The 20,555-nt window shown below is 48.8% G+C and overlaps 1 protein-coding gene across 1 annotated transcript in view; it reads left to right on the plus strand.

The window, feature by feature from the left end:
- Positions 1 to 17,835, plus strand: part of LOC149338350 (uncharacterized) — a 62,108-nt gene extending 44,273 nt beyond the window's left edge. Inside the window, exons 5-6 of the mRNA XM_089547623.1 lie at positions 12,545 to 12,807; positions 17,420 to 17,835. Of these exons, the coding sequence (XP_089403749.1) occupies positions 12,545 to 12,807; positions 17,420 to 17,632 (476 nt within the window). The 3' untranslated portion in view covers positions 17,633 to 17,835. The remainder of the gene's footprint in view (positions 1 to 12,544; positions 12,808 to 17,419) is intronic.
- The last annotated feature ends 2,720 nt before the right edge of the window (positions 17,836 to 20,555 follow it).

Below are 20,555 nucleotides of genomic sequence, written 5' to 3' on the forward strand. Positions count from 1 at the left end.
GTTTGGCAATGGAACTGCAGGGGCTTCAAGGCGAAGCGGCGAGCCTTGGAGCACACCCTGCAGGCCCAGCCGCACACCCCGCACATCATCGCACTTCAGGAAACCTACATGGACACGAAACTTACCAGCTACGCCGCATATAACCAACAAACAACACCACACCAACGGCCCAACACCGCCATCCTGGTCCACCGAAATTTAGCAGCTAATCATATAGACCTTAGTTACCCCGAGGTTCCGCACACTTTCGTACAGGTCCTACCGAACAGCCGCTCACAAGCCCCACTCCACATCCTCAACGTCTACAGTCCCCCGAGCGACAAAGGTACACGAGTGGCAACCCTCGTTCGTAAGGCCTGCGCGGCTGCACAAACACGGATGCTACTCATTTTAGGTGACATCAACGCGCCGCATACCGAGTGGGGCTACCCCCGCAAAGCATGCGGTCGTAAGGGAGCCAAAGTGTGGGAGACAGCCCAAACACTGGGCCTGACACTACTCCTAGACCCCGACAGGCCTACTCGCATTGGAAACAGTGTCACACAGGACAGCTGCCCCGATCTCACTTTCGCCCGCAACATCCCAGACGCACGCTGGGAAAACCTCGGCATGAACATAGGTAGCGACCACTATGTTCTCAGCAAAACCTTCACGGCTACACACAGCAAAGCCCCCAACCGAACAATCAGGCACACTAACTGGGACGCCTTCCGATACGTGCGCGCCAAACGCACTTCGGCCCCCATAGACGACCTGAACGCATGGACAAACTCGCTGCTCGAAGACACCGCCAATGCCACCTCCACGACTACCCAGGACGAGGATGGCCCCTCACCCGACGCCAAACTCATACACATGTGGGAGGCCCAGCGCAGTCTTAGCGCTCGCTGGCTGCGCCAAAAACACAATCGATCCCTCAAGCTCCGTCTCGTTCGCCTCGAGCGAGAGATCGAAGCTTACTCCATCAAACTGAGTCAGGAGCAATGGCATCAAACCTGCGACCGTCTTAACGGCCAGTTAGGATGCAAAAACTCGTGGTTCTTGCTCAGACATCTACTGGACCCAACTCACACCAAATCCACATCTCACAAGAACCTCACCCGTGTCATACACGCTTTTCAGGGCACAAATGAGGAACTCCTCGCTACCCTGAAAGACAAATACATCAATACTTCCACTGAAATTCCCATCCCTTCAGGGTACACGGGTGCTCAGAACACCAACATGGACGCCGACATCACGGCAGGAGAAGTCCGCGCCGCCCTCAACCAGATTAAAACCACCGCAGCCGCTGGCGACGACCACATAACTAACAAGATGCTTCGTAACCTCGAAGATCGGTCCGTCGAGGCACTCACGGACCTCTTCAACCAACACTGGCGTGAGGGTCGCCTTCCAGACACTTGGAAGCATGCCAAAGTGATTTTCATACCTAAGCCAGGCAAACGACTCGAGCTGGGCAACCTTAGGCCCATCTCGCTCACGTCCTGCCTGGGAAAGGTCATGGAACACGTCATACTCAATAGACTACACACTCACGTAGACCAAGAGGACCTTTTTCCCCCCACTATGATCGGTTTCAGGACCGGCCTCTCCACTCAAGACATTATGTGGCAAATCCAACACGACATCCTCGATCCGAGACCCATCCGAGCTACACGAACTATCCTAAGCCTAGATGTCAGCAAGGCTTTCGACAACGTGTCACATGCTTCCATCCTGGCAAACCTCTCACAAATGAATGTAGGCACTCGCACTTACAACTACATCGCCGACTTTCTTCATAACCGTACAGCAGAACTTCACATTGCAGACCTCCACAGCGAGAAGATCACACTAGGCACCCGAGGAACACCACAAGGAGCAGTCCTATCTCCGTTCCTTTTCAACACTACAATGAGAGGCCTCCCTCCGCTCCTGGAAGAGATACCTCACATTAAACACTCAATATATGCCGACGACATTACCCTGTGGACCAACTCTGGCTCTGACGGGGAAATCCAAAACTCCCTCCAAACAGCAATCAATAAAGTACACTCCTTTGTACAGGCGAACGGGCTCACATGCTCCTCCACGAAGTCAGAATTACTAGCCATCAAGGACAGACGAGTTCGCTTGCCAGTCCCCGACCCGCAAGAACCTATTGTGCTTCAAGTCGACACACATCCCATACCGCCGGTCCGCACTATCCGCGTTCTGGGTATGTTAATACAGAACAACACGCAAAACTCGGAGGCCATTCAGCGCCTCCGCACCACAGCCAATCAGATCAACGGCCTTATCCGCCGCATCAGCACCCGCCGCAGAGGTATGAAGGAGGATGACCTCTGTCGGCTCACGCAAGCTTTCCTCATTAGCAGGATAGTCTACTCCTACCCCTACTATCACCTCCGCCGGAAGGACGAGGAAGCTGTGAACAGCATTATACGTTCAGCGTACAAAGCGGCACTGGGGCTACCTCAGTACGCCAGCACACAGCACCTCCTCCAACTCGGCATCTACAACACGCTCACAGAACTCATAGAGGCACACAAGACCGCCCAAATCCACCGCCTCTCCCGCACTAAACACGGGCGGCTCATACTTGACCGTCTCAACATCAACCCCATAGGCGACGTCCACCCCACGACGCCCATTCCGATAGGGGTCTATAGCCGCCTAGTTATAAAACCAAAGACACTGTAGCGCAGCAAAAGACGAGGACACAAGAAACGAGAGACGAACACCACGAGCGCTAACTTCCAACAAACTTTATTCTCCTGAAGCATCACACTTTTATACACCAGAAAACAGTAATCACACGTGCGAACAGTATCAATTTCTTAGAAAAACGAGCTCTTTATCTGAGAGGAGAATGGAAGGTGTGCTTACACACGAGCCTCCTGACCTATTTATCTTTTCGGCTTCAATGATTTCGCGCGTTAACCTTTCTCTAGTTTTTCCTATTACCAGACTTTTATCAAAGTAAGGCTTACAGGTTTTTGACTTGCATGCGAGAATGTGGTCAACCAGCGATCCGCCTTGCCCGTTTCTGACGTTGCGAGCGTGTTCCATTAGGCGCTCGTTCAGACATCTCCCCGTCTGGCCGATATAGTGTTTCCCGCATGACAAGGAAATTTGATATACAACACCTTCATTGCACGTGACGTAGGGCTTCTGGTGCCTAGTTGCGCAACCGCGCGCTTTGTTGGTGTTGGTTTTTCCCAGTTTGCACAACGTTGCAAGTTTTTTCGGCGCCGAGAACACGACGGTCGCATTCGCTCGTTGACCAATTCTTTTTAAATTGTGGGAAATCTTGTGTAGATAAGGTACTACAACAAGGTTTTTTCGTTCACGAGGAACCGGGTTTAGGTTACATTGATTTTCTGGTTTCATTCTCTTAACAAGTTTTTCGGCAACAGAAACTTGAACATGAGAGGGGTACCCGGCATTAGTCAGCCTCTTGGACTGCTCTTGAAAACTATCGGTCATCATGTGCGGACAAGATTTCTGGAGAGCATTTTGAAAACATAAATTGACAATACCTCTTTTTACCAGTTTTGAATGAGCGGAGTGATATGGCAGCATCGGCTTGTTACTACGCGGCTGGTAGGCCCAGCATATGTGATGAGCGTGAAAGATGAAGTTAATATCTAAAAATCTAATGGAGTTATCGATGGGCAATTCGCATGTTAAAACAAGCGGTTTAAAATGTTCTCTCATGGTAGTTAAAATGCTCTGAGCCTCCATTAGAGTTTTAGATATTAACTTCATCTTTCACGCTCATCACATATGCTGGGCCTACCAGCCGCGTAGTAACAAGCCGATGCTGCCATATCACTCCGCTCATTCAAAACTGGTAAAAAGAGGTATTGTCAATTTATGTTTTCAAAATGCTCTCCAGAAATCTTGTCCGCACATGATGACCGATAGTTTTCAAGAGCAGTCCAAGAGGCTGACTAATGCCGGGTACCCCTCTCATGTTCAAGTTTCTGTTGCCGAAAAACTTGTTAAGAGAATGAAACCAGAAAATCAATGTAACCTAAACCCGGTTCCTCGTGAACGAAAAAACCTTGTTGTAGTACCTTATCTACACAAGATTTCCCACAATTTAAAAAGAATTGGTCAACGAGCGAATGCGACCGTCGTGTTCTCGGCGCCGAAAAAACTTGCAACGTTGTGCAAACTGGGAAAAACCAACACCAACAAAGCGCGCGGTTGCGCAACTAGGCACCAGAAGCCCTACGTCACGTGCAATGAAGGTGTTGTATATCAAATTTCCTTGTCATGCGGGAAACACTATATCGGCCAGACGGGGAGATGTCTGAACGAGCGCCTAATGGAACACGCTCGCAACGTCAGAAACGGGCAAGGCGGATCGCTGGTTGACCACATTCTCGCATGCAAGTCAAAAACCTGTAAGCCTTACTTTGATAAAAGTCTGGTAATAGGAAAAAGTAGAGAAAGGTTAACGCGCGAAATCATTGAAGCCGAAAAGATAAATAGGTCAGGAGGCTCGTGTGTAAGCACACCTTCCATTCTCCTCTCAGATAAAGAGCTCGTTTTTCTAAGAAATTGATACTGTTCGCACGTGTGATTACTGTTTTCTGGTGTATAAAAGTGTGATGCTTCAGGAGAATAAAGTTTGTTGGAAGTTAGCGCTCGTGGTGTTCGTCTCTCGTTTCTTGTGTCCTCGTCTTTTGCTGCGCTACAGTGTCTTTGAAGTATGTACCAACAAGCCCAAAAAGCCACGCTACTGAATTATAAAACCAATCCCCAAAAACATGCTACCTGGCCGCCATGATACGCACCATCAGCTGAAAGCCCAAGCACTAGATGCCACATACCTTGCCGACGAACACGCAATATACGTAGATGCTGCACGGCAAAGTGCAAACACATACGTGGCTTGTGCAACCACGCCACAATCTACTCTCGTCACCGCCGCCACAGTAGTAGCTCACTCTCCGACAGCGCCATCGCGCTGGCCATCGCTGACCCACGTACGCGCACAGTCCTAAGCGACTCCAAAAGAGCGATACAAAATTACTCGGCAGGTTTTATCTGCCACCCCGCTGCACGCATCCTTCGCGGCTGCACTCTCGACCATAAGATCAACCTGGTCTGGGTACCCGCCCACGCGGGAAACTCTGGAAACGAAGGGGTCGACCGACTAGCCCGAGGACTAACCAACCGGGCGGCCGGCCCCACGGATCCAGACGTTCTTGCCGAGGCTCCCCAGACCTTTGCCGAAATTACCAACCTCTACAGAGAGATGAGACGCCAGTTCCCGCCTCCACACCCCGACTTGAATCGAGCGCAAGCCAGCTTGCTCCGCAGGTTGCAGACGCACTTCATCCTTAGCCATTCTAGACTTTCACTCATCACAGACGGGGAATATGACCCCGTCTGCCAAAATTGTTACCAGGGAGAAATTGCCACCCAGGCACACATCCTCTGGGGTTGCGCGGGAAATCCGCCCCCTCGAACCTTACTGCCAGCTCCCTCCGAAGAAGGATGGAACCAACTCCTCAAAAGGCCAGACAAGAGCATCCAACTGGCACTCATTTCGTGGGCCCAGGAAGTCGCCCCCACCTGGGGGCCACACCAAGCCCACCTGCCCTAAATCCCTCCAATCTATGGCAATAAAGTTGTTTCTCTCTCTCTCTCGAAGCCGGGAGCTCCGGCTTAGTAGCCGAGTGCACTAACAACTATATGTCACCGCGGCGGGTTTGGACGAAGGATGCCTCCTCCTGGTTTCTTGGATTACTGCGTTGTTCGAATCCTCGCAATCACCAATCTTTGGGCGTTGTCAGCTTTGACACTTATGAAGCATATTGGTCATACTTTCTAAACTGCTTGTGCCGCAAAAAAAAAAAATCATGCAGGCGGTTGAGTTTCCCTCTGAACGGTGTTGACTACATACAGGGTGTTTCACGTAACCTGAACCAAGGATTTAAAAAAATGCGGTAGACCGCAGTCCGCTGAAGCCAACGACATATTGCTCGCCATCATGTGGCGCTCCTCAGAATATTTTTATTGCGCTGAATTAGTTAACTACGAAACAACCGATACAGTTTCTTGGTTGTAGCGTCGTATCTCCTACGGGGTCCTTCTTTCCGGCATATAAAGAAGCCCGCGAAATATGAAAAAATGCACGTGACTGCGCTCGTGCGCTATCAAATTGCAGCGCTCTCAACGGCGCTTCGAGCAAACGGAGCGTGCCCGCTGTCCGTGGCGAAATGAACGGCCGCAGCTCTTAGCAGCGGCTTGACAGTGCGTCAGCCCTTTCCGCAGCAGTGCAGGCAGTCAGTAGTGCGAAGAACGCCTTTGCCTCTACGCACTTTAGACAGTCAAAGTGCCCCCTGAGATCCCGTCGCCGCTGCGATTGCCGCGCCGTTGCTTCTGCAATTCTACTCGGGATGGCCATTGCTCAAATCACAGGCAATTTTTTTTTAACCCCAGAGTAAGAGATATGCGGGTTGTGAGACATCACACGCGCTCGTGGATTGCTTGCCTCAGTCGCAAGGATGCAGATTAGCAGTGGAAGTAGAAATCAAAACATGGTCGGGGCACTCGCGTGTGCTTTACATCACGGCGCCGGGGCGCGACTGTGTTTGCAAGCAACTGGTTGAAGCAGCAGTGTGCTATGTTTGTACGGCTCTGCACTGGACAGTTATCCCACCTTAATTGTCGGGGATATGAACTGTGTTGAAGATCCCTATAGAGATGCAAGCCGTCGCAAACAAGGCAGACCGTACAGTGGGGCACGAGCACTAAAGCAACTTGTGCGCAATTTCAAGCTGAGAGACGCGTGGGTCGATTTACACGGCGACGAGTTCGTTGCCACGTGGCAGCGTGGCACGAACATGAGCCGGCTTGACCGTTTTTATTTTCCGGAAGTACTTTCCACTTATGTCTCTAGTTGTGATGTCCTCACATTTCCGCCTGATGTTCCGCTCATCTCTCACCACTTTCCGGTATCTGTGAGGCTGCAGTTTCATCAGCCTAGCCCGGCCAGGGAACAATGGAAAATGGATATGACACTAGTACATGACACTGAAACTGTAACCACTTTGCGCGAGGTTCTGGCTCAAACATGCAGTTGTCCCGCACCACCACGCAATTGGGGTGCTGTAAAAATGAGTTGGCGCGTGGAGCTAATTAGAGCTGGCAGGGCTAGAAAGTCACAGTTAACTGTAGAAATCAATGACACACTTCGAAGAGCACGCATTGTGCGGCGTGGTGGGCCTCTGACCTTCACCACGCAGGACTACTTGAATCAGCTGCAAGCACGCTATGAACTTGTGCTCCGCCTCAGCTCCCGAAAAGCAGCACAGGCATATATCAGTGGTAGACCAGTTGCGGACCCCGCTGTGCTTCGCAGCGTCCGCTGTGGTTCCCTGAAAGGTCACGCAACGATCCCCTTTGTAGAGTTAGCGGGTGGAGTGCAGTCTGATAGCGCTGACGACATTAAGGCTGTTTTCAGTGCGCATTTCACGCACCTATTCTGAGCTGAAAGTGCAAGCATAGATAAGTTGAATGTTGCTGTGCGTGAATTTTGCTCAGGCATTGCCTGTATATTTGAAGAGCGCCGCGACAGCCTATGCAGTCCAGTAACCTCAGATGAGGTTCACCTGGTACCCCAGGAGATGAATGCCTCCGCTGCTGCCGGTCCTGACGGGCTCCCACTTATTTTCTACAAGACCTTTTTTGCTGAAATACATGTCCACCTCTTGTCAATGCTTAATGGTCTTCTTGCCGATGGAGTTCGGAAACATTTCGTGAGAGTAAAATCCTACTCCTCCTGAATAGCGGTGGCGCACCGTCCAACCCGAAAGCATGGAGACCCATTTCTCTCTTGAATGCCGACTACAAAATACTAGCCGCAATATTAGCGCATCGTATAAAATCAGTTCTTCCTGATCTAAGAAGCAATGTTCAGACATGTTGTGTGCCTGGACGCGAAATTTTTTCCTCACTAGCCTTAACTCGTGATCTATTCACTTTCGCCATGCGTACACAGATCGCAGGTGCTTTCGTTTCTTTAGATCAAGAAAAAGCCTTCGATCGCGTTGAACGAGATTATCTTTTCACAGTATTGGACTGCTAAGGCTTCCCTAAGCGTGAGATAGAAATCCTGAGGCTATTGTACACAGACCTAAACGCCAGCGTTGTAGTCAATGACCAGCTAACTAACCCCATCCCAGTAAGCCGTGGTATACGCCAGGGTTGCTCACTATCATCAATTCTCTTCGTCCTCTGCTGAGAACCGTTGTTACAACAGATTCAAAGTTGCAAGTCGATACGCGGCTTCTCTCTCCCAGGCCTAGGCGTGGTGAACATAGCAGCGTATGCTGATGATATCTCCCTCTTCATTAAGAACATCGACAGTTACAGATCATTCCTGCAGGTTTTTCACACCTACAGCCGCCTGTGAAGTGCGCGCTTTAATCCAACTAAAAGCCAAGGGTTGCGCTTTGGATCTTTTGAACGTGATTTTCCTTATGGTACCCAATGGGTAGATGGAGTTAAGGTTCTGGGCGTTACATTCCTGGCCTCAGGTGAAGTCGCCCGTGTCACCTGGAATGATATAAAGTGCAAAGCTGAACAGCGGGTTAAGGCCGCGAGCATATCTCATTAAAACCAGTATCATAGCATCTTTTTTCTACGTTGCCAAGATTGCACGCCCTCCTCGCCGCGTCGTTCAAAGATAGCCACCGCGCGTGGCTCTTTCTTTTGGGGTGGTCAGACGGAGAGCGTGGAAAGGGTTTTTGTTCGTCTTCCTACAAACATGGGTTGTTTCAGCATTCCAGACCTCGAGATCATGTGTCGCGTGTTGGCCTTAAGGGCCATGTAAGATCTTACACAACGTACCGAGGCAGAGGGCTCTCTGCGTACCTAACGGGGACATCACGCCGTTTCTTTGACCTATCAGATTGGAAGGGCCCTGCGGCTGAGAAGCCACCAGCTTTTTATTCATATGTGGTGAGATCGCTACATTTTCTAAAAACCACCGTGCCGGAATGTGAATGAAAAGAAATGTCCGCGAGTGAAACGTGTGAACATGTAGCTTTTCTCACTCTCAATGAAGACCAGCGCAGAAAAGCACGGAAAAGAAAGCGGAAACAGAGTGTTGCTGCCTACCTCCCTGCAGATGTGCACAATTTCACCTGGCTTAGAAAATGGGAAGCGTTGCCCACAGCCGAGCGCCTTGCGACGTGGGGCGTGGGGCGTGGCGCCCTCCGCCTCATTCCCGCAATGCGGTCGAACAGAAACCTTAAATCATGCCACTTATGACTGCCCAGTCGCACGAAACTTTTGGAGACTAGTGTCACGCATGTTTCAATTTCGCAGACAATGGCACAGTCGCCACCGTGACGCCTTTCTTCATCTAATAATGTGCATCGGCACTTATGTGCTCTTGAAACGGAGAGAACTGGCTCTCTTGCGGGGACGCCCGCAGAAAGCCATGTTTCCTCTGTTGTATCGCCTCCGAACGTTGCTTCTCAAGCATTTAAATTAGGAATTTGTCGTGCTGGGGGAGGAAGCCTTCCTCCTACGCTGGCCCACCAGATTCATTGTTGTTGTGAACAAAAGAGTGACCACGCCTATCCTTCCATACCAGGAAGATTCGCAAGTGGTGTGTTTTTTTTCCTTGCCTGTCTGTACTGTCAGTAAGAAATGAAACGCGAACAAGACAACAAAACCACGCACTGCAAGAGAAGCAGCTCTTAGCCAGGGGAGGCTCAATACTAGCTCCTGCTGTTTTAATTTCGGAGGCACGAAGACTCTTCTTTAGAAGTGTTATTCAACCACGCTTGTATTTCCAATACAGGAGCTAATACGTCGGTGTTTTTGTGTTGGCACCTCGGTTTTCTTGTTCGCGTTTCATTCATTGCTGATAGTACAGCCTTTGTAAAAAGTTGAGCCCAGAGGGTTTGCTTCCGAGCACTATTGTGGCGCTCCTGTAGGACTCATGGAAGTCCTACGCATCGGAGGGAGCAGGACCAGAAATCCTCTTACCTTCAGGAGATTTGGGACGCTCAGGACGCATTACGAGCAAAGCAGTGTGTCCCAAAAGCAAACCCCCTGGGCTCTAAACTTTTGACAAAGGCTGTACATAAGCACGCGATGGAGCTACATGAAACCAGCTCTTCTTGTGTTGAATTGTTAAAATCGACCACTTGTGATGATTTTGAAAGCAGTGCATATTGTGAACTTGGTGAACATGTCTGTTGAATTGTCGATTTTTTGGTAAACAATAAAGTCTCTTAAACGGCTCTGTACTTGCATCCCCCCGCCCCTACAGTATGCTCACCCAGCGAACGCGGTAGCGTAATTTCCGTAGCGAGGAAAGCCGGCATGACAAGTTTTGTACACGACAGGACGTCCTAGTAGTCAGTACACTACATCAGTTAAATCCTTGTAGACTAGTCCATGCTACGACCCGAGAGACTTTTATTTCTTAATCCTCTTGGGATTTTTCGCTAACGGCCGCCGACGCCGGCGACGACACCGGCTTTTCTGCGACACGGGGACCTTAACGCTGACGCGTTAAAATGCTTGGACACACATTACATATACTCGCTTAACAGCGAGAGCGCGCATAAAAATTCAGGGGGCACTTTGACTGTCTAAAGTGCGTTGAGGCGAAAGCGTTTTCCGCATCACTTTGCCTATGTGACACTAGTGATGTCACCACTGGATGACGACACAGATAATTGATGACGAAGTAATGACAAATTACTAATTAGTGGCTAATTACTCATTAATGACCAAATACTAATTAACTGATAATGACGCTTAAGCTTCGCCTTTAGGAGTGGAACGCGACAGCGTGTTGTAGCGCTGCAGGCAGTCCACAGAACGCCATCACCCGTTCGGCGCGATGTCTTGCGCTTTGAACGCAATGCTTTTTGAGGAAAGGAAATGGAGCAGTGATCCTCTGTCATCTCGGTGGACACCCGTCATCCGTTTGTAGAGGAAGGGCGGAAGTTGGAGTGAAAGAAGAAAGTGGGGCTGTAATGAAGAAACTGAAAATTGTATTTGAGGAAAGGAAATTACGCAGTAACTTTGTCGTATGTATCCGTGGACACCCGTCATAACGCGGACATATCTTGCGACACGGCTGCAGACACGGCGGCTAACGACAGTATGGGTCATTAAAGGCTTTCGCCTTAATATGAGTGCCTTACTGGGAAACGTCTTTGTCGTCAGGTTTTGTAGGCAGCTCTGTTCAAATTTGGATGTGGCCTGGCGAGTTTCACTCCTCGCCTCCCCTTGGCGCAATCAACTGCAGGACGATTACAGCTTTCCCGGCCTACGTCATCGGCACATGTGCTAGTGGTGTGGACAAAACATGCGAATTCTGAGAGCACGATGCAGAATGTTCGATGTGTATTTAGGCTGCTGCAGAATGATGCATCATCAATCGGGAGAAGAAAAGCAGCGGGGAACGCCCGAAACATGCAAAATCGATGCGAATGTATACTCAACATCGCCCATAGGGCCACGCTTCTTTGCTTGAAGCGAGCTCGTGTATTGAGCGTGTTGCACTGTCGGAGATCAAGCTATGAGGAACTGTTGTGTTCCCTGGTGATGTGCTCACTCTAGAAAAGGGCAGCGGCTAGAAAAGGACAGCGGAGAAAAAAGTGGGAATCACAGGTCAGGTGAACTCCGAAGTATATGCGAGGCAAGGCACGCGAAATGCCTGCATTCCTGGACAATGTTTGCTTGAGAGTTGAACGGCTGTTCACAAGGCGCCTAGTTTCTCGGCAGATTAGCTGCAAAAGAAGATATATTTTTGCTTAACTAACCATGATTCAACTTTGAAATAATGTTTCGTATAAACCTGTCTTCAGAGGACACCAAGCCGTCCCAAAATTGCGGAGTTTCACGCGGTAGGAGGCAATCTATATGTTCAAAACAACCCGCTGCCGCATTGCTCCCAATGTAGCCGAATGGAACGGCGCTGGCCATCGAGGCAACCTAACCGCTACTGCGCATGCGTGCAGCACGCGCCACTCGCTACTTGCCTCGCTCCTTGCGCTTAAACTAAAACAATTAGCAACAAGCTCTAAATAATTCAAAACAATGTAAGAAAGCATGCAGTAGCAACGAGCCATGCTCACCCATCGATCGCCTGTGAATTTTGTTTTTCGCTGCAGCCTTTCTTGGTTACCTGGACATTTTTGAATATTGCGCACACTTTTGCAGTGTGTTAGTACGCTTTGGCTTATCGACACAATAGGCAGTCCTCCACGTTCCTCTCGATTTTCTTTTTGTGTGATATTTATTCTTATGCCTTTAAGCATCTCTCCAGCCCTGCAGCCACAGCAGGTAATGACAGCGACTTTACGTATCACTGCCCGTGGCCGGACGGCGCTGCTTTCTCACATGGGGGATGGTGGTACCAATTCGCGGCAGACATTTTGGCTTCGAGAGTTTCGCGGTCAGATTTCGCAACGTGGCCCGTTAATAATTAGGCCCATGGAATTGGCCCGTTGATCTTCCATCAAAGCTAGTACGTCCCGAAATGCTAACTAAACAACCGACTGCGCAGCGAGCAGTGAGCCGGACAAGGACGACCGCCCGGAGCACTCCCCCAAGCGCCCGCGGCTGACCGAGGACGAGGTGCTCATAGAGGAGATCAAGGCGGCTGCAGCAGCCGCGGCGGCGGCCGTCACCCCGGAGGAGAGCACTGCCGCAGCGGCCGCCATCGTGGAGAGCACTGCGGCCGAGGCGAGGCACGACGCCGGGAGGGCGGTGGACTTCTCCACGCAGGTGGTCGCCTTCCTGCTCACCCGAATGGCCAAGGAGGCACAGGTAACGCCACCGCCGTGGTCAGCGCCTTCCCAGGTTCAAAGAAGCTACCAAACCCATTTAAAACTGGCCTCTTTTTTCAAAATTGCACTACCTAATATTCGTCCTCTCACGGTGCCTTTGGATAAACTCCAAAAACATTAAGCCACCCCGCCGCGGTGTATCCGTGATTACGGCGCTCGGCTCCTGTCCCGAAAAACGCGCGTTCGGTCCCGGCCGCGGCGGCCGAATTTCTATGGAGGTGAAATACTAGAGGCCCATGTACTTTGCAATGTCAGTGCAGGTTGAAGAACCCCAGGTAGTCGAAGTTTCCGGAGCCCTTCACTACGGCGTCCCTCATAACCTGAGTCGCTTTGGGACGTGAAACTCCGATAAAACCAAAAAAACCAAAATTGAGCCATTTATTTAAGGTCAGCAAGCGGTTATCTAAAAGCACGCCTGAAAAGGCTTGTCAACACGCCAGTGGTGCTTGCGCGCTGTTCATTTCTGACGCACAGCGGTGCAGCTAAGCTTGGATGGGGGTCTCCTTCGCTCAGATTCATTTCTGTGCTAGATGCAAACGGCATTTACGTACAAAGCACATAGGTTATGGACTGACAAAAAAATTTCATTTTCGTTTCCAATTTTGAGAATCCCTGATTGGTCGAGAAGGTCGTGGTGTCAACACCACGTGACTCCGAGCAAACCAATCGTCGGGCACAGCCAAATTGAAAAATCTCGGTACCACCCATATTTGGAAGTCAGCTCTCCCTAGAAAATGAATTAAGGTGAAGTAGTGGGAATAATAACAGCAAAGCATCCGGTGCTGAAGACATTCAGATAAAACCTGTGCAAAATGTAATTAATGAAATCACACCTTGCCTTACCGATATTTTCATTCTTACTCTGTCAACTGGAATTTTCCTGTGTAATAGGCAGACGGCAAAGTTTACAATTATATTCAAGGCAGGCGATAGAAATATTATGTCAAATTATCACCCTAGATAGTTTCTACCAGTTTTTTCAAAAGGCTTCGAGAAAATAGTTCTAAAATGTCGGCCCTCACTCACTCACCTTCAAAAACTCATACATTCATCCTAATATGGCTTTCGCAAGAGCAGTTCGACAGACCTGGTGCTCTTAGCTCAAAAAGAATTCATTATGCAGACAGTAAAAACAGGGTGCTAGTAATTTTTTTGACTTATGGGATCTTATTAACCACAAGATTGTGTTAAAAAATGATTAGTATGGCATTAGGGAGACAGAACAGAAATTAATTGCATCGTATTAGTAAAATCGATCTTAGTATATAGTCAGAGGACAAAATACTATAGTAAAGTCATTTAAATCAGTCGTTCCGCAAGGTAGCATTTAGACGTCCTTTTTTTATATTTGCAGTATGCAAATTATATAGTCCCCTTGATGAAACTGCCCTTTACATAATCTACGCAGATGACACAAGATAGTTTATTTTTCAGACAACTCACGTGAGAATTAATCAGGACAATAACACATTGTGCCAAGTAAATACATGGGCTCAAAGGAATTGTTTAAAAGTTGACCTTCATGAAACCAACGCTGTCCAATTTTACCCCCGTCAAAGAAGTATTCAGTTGCCGCAAACTGTGTTAAATAACGCCAAAATATTTATAGTAAAGACGTTTTGATCATTGGGCGTATATTTCTGTGAAAATATGATATGGGATGTATACGTGAAGTATATGGTTTATACGTTGTCTAGGGCTACTGGAATCATTCGCCGCCACTGTAAATTATCTCCACACCAGCGTCGACCTTCGAGTCGTGCCGTCGCGGTGCACAGCGGCGCGATGTGCTAGAATGTGCGCGTGCGTGCAATGAACAGTCTCCGGTGCAGATGTGCTCTGCCAGGCCGTTCCGGGGAACAGAGCCAACCGCACTTGCTTCTGAGTTTTTTTTATCGCCTTCTGTTTCCGTTTTCTGCGCGCAGCTGAGAATAGATTAGGAAAGGCAGCATGGTATCGCCCCCCTCATGTAGCAAAGGAGAATGTAAAGTTTTAAGCCAAATAATGCAAATCAGATTCCGTTACTACGGCGATAACAGTACAGCTTGTCTTGCGAGTTGTTCATTAGAGAAGCGAGGGCAGAACTGCGCGAACTAAACACGGACGACCAAGAGGCAAAAGACGCCCGCAAACGCAGGCTAACAACCTCACTATGTGAAGGAATTCAATGCGTATATATAAGCTAACCCAGCATCTCACAGTCTATTGGAAATGTGCCACCGTCTTTTCCATTAGATTGTAACTGTGCTGTTGAGATCGCTCATATATACGCCTTGTTTTCTTCCACGTAGTTAGGTTGTCGGTCTTCGTTTGTGTGCGACTTTTGCCTCTTGGCCGTGCGTGTATAGTTCGTGAATTTGTTTCCTGGGATCTGCTCTAGCAGGTGGTCTTTTATTTATAACTTGGCGACGGCGTTCATAAAAAAAAAGAAAAGACGATAACGGGCTATAAAAAAAGGGGGGGGGGGGTTGAGTCCGTTTCCCAGATCAGTCTAGTAGACGACACTTCCACTGTTCGTTCCGCGCGCGCGTGCGTATTCTCGGACATTTCGTCGCTGTGCTCCGTGATAACGGCGCTTTTTTCCACTTGGCGGTCGACGCTCGCGTGTTCACGCTAAAAAACGAGGAGTGTAAATATTAGAAACACCGCTCGAAATGCGATCTCAGTGCACGAGTTTGCACAGTTGAGATGCGTAATTTTTCGCAGTCCTTGCTTGTTCATGTCTGGGCACCACAGGGTGCGGCAGTTGCCTAATCGTGGAATAACGGCAGATTCGGAGCGCGTCCTTTTGACGGGCATATAGAAGCCAATCTATAAGCAGTGTTATGTCGCTTCAGAATGGGCCATTCAAAACAGCAGCCACCTGTGCACCTGCCTGCATAAAAAAATTTCTTCCAACAGAACACCACAGGCGTCATTGCGAAGTAGCAGTTCTTACTCGTGCCCCTTTCATACGTATTAATCGCTGCGGTGGCTCAGTGGTTATGGCACTGGCCTGCTGACTCAAAAGACGCGGTTTCGATCCAAGCCGCGGCGGTCGAATTTCGACGGAAGCTAAATTCTAGAGGCCCGTGTACTGTGCGATGTCAGTGCGCGTTAAAAAGCCCCAGGTGGTCAAAATTTCCGCAGCCCTTCACTACGGCGTAGCTCATAGCCTGAGTCGCTTTGGGACGTTAAACCTCTATAAATCATCTTTCATGCGTATCCGCTTCGATGTAGCATCCACATCTGTGGATCGACCGGAACACTTTCATTCCATCGTATACGAGCCACAACACCAACAAACGTAGCAGAAACAAATATGCCCAGGTATGAGAGTTCATGGAAAATTAACGCTTAAAACAATTTTTAAAGTGGAATGTGTGGTGTACAGAGTAGCTATTGTGTGGATTCAGGAAGTGTGCTTGCGTTTAGCAAACATAAGCGTTTTACGGTGCCTAATGCGTGATAGTTTGTTCACATAATGACTTAATTTTATTGGAATGGTTTGGCTTGGTTTATGGGGTTTAACGTCCCAAAGCAACTAAGGCTATGAGAGACGCCGTAGTGGAGGGCTCCGGAAATTTCGTCCACCTGGGCTTCTTTAACGTGCACTGACATCGCACAGTACACGGGCCTCTAGAATTTCTCCCCCAAAGAAATTCTAGCCGCCGCGGCCGGGATCGAACCCGCGTCTTTCGGGTCAGCAGCCGAGCACCATAGTCACTGAGCCACCGCGGCGGCAATTTTATTGGAATGAATCAGAAGAAGTATAATGGAGACCTTGAAAGCAGTGTTCAGTGACACGTGGACATTTTAGGACTTTAGATAAATGTCATTATTAATCGTCGTAGAGGGCAGGAACATTTTTTGTGCAATATTGGCATGGTGTCTTAAACAAAAATTTTACTACCTTCGACAATTAGAAGGGCTTTAAACTGGTATTCCGGACTCCAGCCGCCTGCAGCTGTGAACTAGCTCTCTTAAGTTCTTCTCTAGTGCCTCAACAAATGTACAGGATGTGTAACAACTATGAAGAATGAGTTGCGCACAGATAAAATACGAACACAAGGAAGCCGGTGGTGACGGAAAGAGCAGAAACTATCAACTGGTTTTATTCGTTTTAGTGCTGCTGATATAGGCAGTGTACACACGTGCCTAAAAAAAGGTAGCAGAGAGAGGACCAACAATACCCCAACAAAAATCAACAGAATACGAGGTTTTTGTTTTAATATAGTGACACTTAAATGTATTACGCTTCTAAAAGCTGTCAGTATACTTTGTGTTTGGTGTTGGCTAGGATCATAATGTTCTCATACCGTGGCTCGAATACTGTGCGATGTCAGGGGGTACTCTGCGATGTCAGTGCACGTTAAAGAACCCCTGGTGGTCGAAATTTCGGGAGCCCTTCACTACGGCGTCCCTCATAGTCTGAGTTGCTATGGGACGTTAAACCGCAATAAACAAAATTGAATACAACCAGTTGATAGCTTGCATTCTTTTCATCTCCATCGTTTTCTTGTGTTCTTCTGTATTGTGTGCGCAACTCTTTCGAAATGCACCAGCTCGTCCAGCTGGAAATGTAAGAGTTTGCGTTCTACTCGCCTCCCAAGGTGCGCGAGCGCGAGCTGAGGATTCGCCGCGAGGAAGTTCAGCTGGAGAAGGCTCGGCTGCGGCTGCAGGAGGACAAGCTGGCGCTCGAGAAAGCTCGCTTCGAGATCGAACGCCAAGAGCGTGAGCTGAGGCTCCGTTCCGAGCTGCAGGAGCGCACCGTCTTCATGGAGGTGCTGAAGAGAGTCTTCAACAACGGACTCAATGGTGTGTGACGCTGCCTCCCTTCGTAGGTGCCCGTTGCACGGCCTGGCGCCTCTACGACAGCCGCGGAAGAGAGGCGCCCTGACACCGCTGCATTCAGTGGGAGCACCCGATGCTTGTGCAGCGGGCGCGAAGTGCCACTGGTGTGTGACACATGCAGACTTCTGTTTCTTTTTCTTTTTTAAGAGTATATATCTCCAATCTATCCTCGAAACATTGTTCGTCTGTTCGTGTGTCATCATTTTCTAATTTATGGTACCTGTACTTGCCCGCTTGATAGCAGGCAAAAGGGACGGTTGTTGGGCTGGTTGGTTCAAGATAATTGAACGAAACAGTGCGAAAACACGGGACTACAGAAAGAAAAAACACAGACACAGCGCTGACTTACAATTGGGTGTATTTCGTGCGAGAAAGCATTAAATACAGAAATCAAGCACAAGAAAAAAGCAACACACTACTGAAATCATTTGCTAGTATCTAAGAAAGCTGCTGCTTTCATTGATAAGTGAAGAGGCGGTTCGCTCTAGCATCCAGCTCCTCTGCGGTGGATAATAAATGCTTCATAGATCTCCCTTTGTATCTGGCTGCTGTACGTGCGCAGCTTTTTGCACTGGCCGAAATGAGAAATGCAACCACATGTAGTAACGTGTTTGGCAATAGCAAAAGCTTTGCTATTTCTCAAGTAATTTGCATGCTCTCTTAATCTATCGTTAATGCAACGACCAATCATTTCGCTTTCGCATTCTACATATTGCGTCACGTGCTTTATGATCCATTCAACGCGTTTTTGCTGACGACTGCTTACTTTTTTGCCCAACGAGCTCAGTTTGATGGGAGCTCAGAAGACCAGATGCGCTCCGCCACGACCCACATACGTTTTTCGGCCGTTGGCTAACACCATGCACGTATGGAAGGGAAGCTATCTTCGCGGAATTTCATTCAAAAGGTTTGGAGGGATCTGGCCGACGATTCTCTCTTGAAAGCTGGTATCACACGCTGCTGATGTACGTAGGCTAGCCCGCAGCACTAAGCCTTTTTGCTTGTGGCTCAACAACTCCAAAAATGCGGTAATGGCACGACCTATCTAGCGCATTCCAGAAGGTACTAACGGCTACTCTTTGTTTCACCACCTCGGAGTGCGCAGACAAAAATGGCAAAAAGCCATTCCGTGATCGTGGAGCATATAACCAGCATAAGTGTCACTCTTCGTAGAAGAGCTTTGTGTATAGAAACTGAAGTTCGTTTCCGTCGGACTCTTCCCTGGTGACCCCCAACTCTTCCAACGCGCCTGACTGCAGGCAGTAAAAGTCCACGTCCTGTAAGAAGCCAGCTCTTGACACCTTGAAATCTATCAAATAGTCATCAACATAGCGATAAAGCAACACAACATTGCTTTCTTGAAGGGCCTGTTCCAGTCTTCTGTAAGCTCTTGCTAACACAAGGTCACTCAGCACGGGCGGAATTCAGGATCCAATACATACACTTTTTCGCTGCACGTACAACTCTCCCTCAAATTCAACGAACTTGGAGCGAAAGTAAAAGGACAACAGCTCCAGAAAGCTCTCTTATGTTCACGCCGCGAGCATTCTGGCAACGAATAGCTCATTGCTCTTCAATGCATTCTCTTACATCACACAAGATGTCGTGCGGAAAGGAATAATACATATCCTTAATGTCTATTGAAAAGGCACTTCCTTTAGAGCATTGCTTCTGAGAAAAATCTATGACCTTACGCGCGCTACGAACAAGAAAAGGATCATCCACCTTCAATTCAGCTAATGATCATTGCAAAAATAGGCCGTTAGCACAAAACCGAGCAGAGCAGAGCACAAGGGGGTAGCACAAGCTGTTTTCTTTTCGTGCCCGCAAAACGCGTCGCTAGAGATTTCTTTGTTTAAGCGAAAAATGTTTGTGATAGAGGTTGATGTGAAAATTTGGTCGATGTGGAGTGAATAATTAGGGATTAATCTAATTCGTTTCTTTTTGTAAAAAATGAAAATATATCGAAAAAAGATGCAATGCTTTGGAGTGGTGACGTCGAGCCAACGTGATTTCCATGACGGCTCATGACGTCGCTCCATGACGTCGTTCTACATTGCCATGACGTTGGGCGGTGCCACCCGGACGTCATAGGAGAGAGCGCGGCGCGTTGGTGGGTGAGTGCGTTAAAGCCCCAAGGGACTTTAGGGTGCGCGGTGCCCGCGCGCGCGTGTTTGTCATCGTGACGCGTGAGGTCATGTCGCCTCGTTGAAATGGGGTCCCTTATATCTTGGAGGGGTGGTGGCCAGAAAAAGAAAAAAGAACCTCTAGAACGCTCGTGCGCGCCGTTTCTGCTCCCGCGCTACCTCTTACGTCAGTCGTCGCCTAGCCGCCCTGGAGTGCGCGTGCTTCTTTCCAGTGTCCGAATGGTGTGCGTGCGTTAGCGCGTTTGCAGTCATGAATGGGGCGTCTACGTCGTTATACAGGACATCTTCACGGTCTGCGAAAGCCGACGAGTGTTAAGGAGGCGTCAATGCTTTCGCCTTCTCCCAATGCGGGTCGCCGCAGTGATCTCGTTTTCAAGGAAAGATCAAAGCACATATATGTTCCCTGACCTGCTCAAACGCCACCTTATAAGCGACCTTGGAAATGAGCACGCAGGAAGTTAACCGATGAAGTGTTGAAGAAAACTTCACTCCCTGTCGTAGAAAGCCAGGTAAGTGTCACAAGCGTGTGCCAAGTTCCTTATAAAATAAGCCTCCAGTGTTTCCCGAGCGCTTTTTGCGTGCCTACCATTCTAACGCACCGGTAAAACGGTGTACTACAATCGGCCCAAGCACTGCAAGGGTCCACCAGGTGCTTGCGTTCATTATTAGCAATCTCTTTTATTATTATTTATTATTTATTTATTTATTCAATACTGCCATCAACCTTATGGCCGCCAAGGCAGTAGTA

This window comes from Amblyomma mixtum, chromosome 6 (assembly GCF_055824585.1).
Source record: "Amblyomma mixtum isolate Tamu chromosome 6, ASM5582458v1, whole genome shotgun sequence".
NCBI lineage: Eukaryota > Metazoa > Arthropoda > Arachnida > Ixodida > Ixodidae > Amblyomma > Amblyomma mixtum.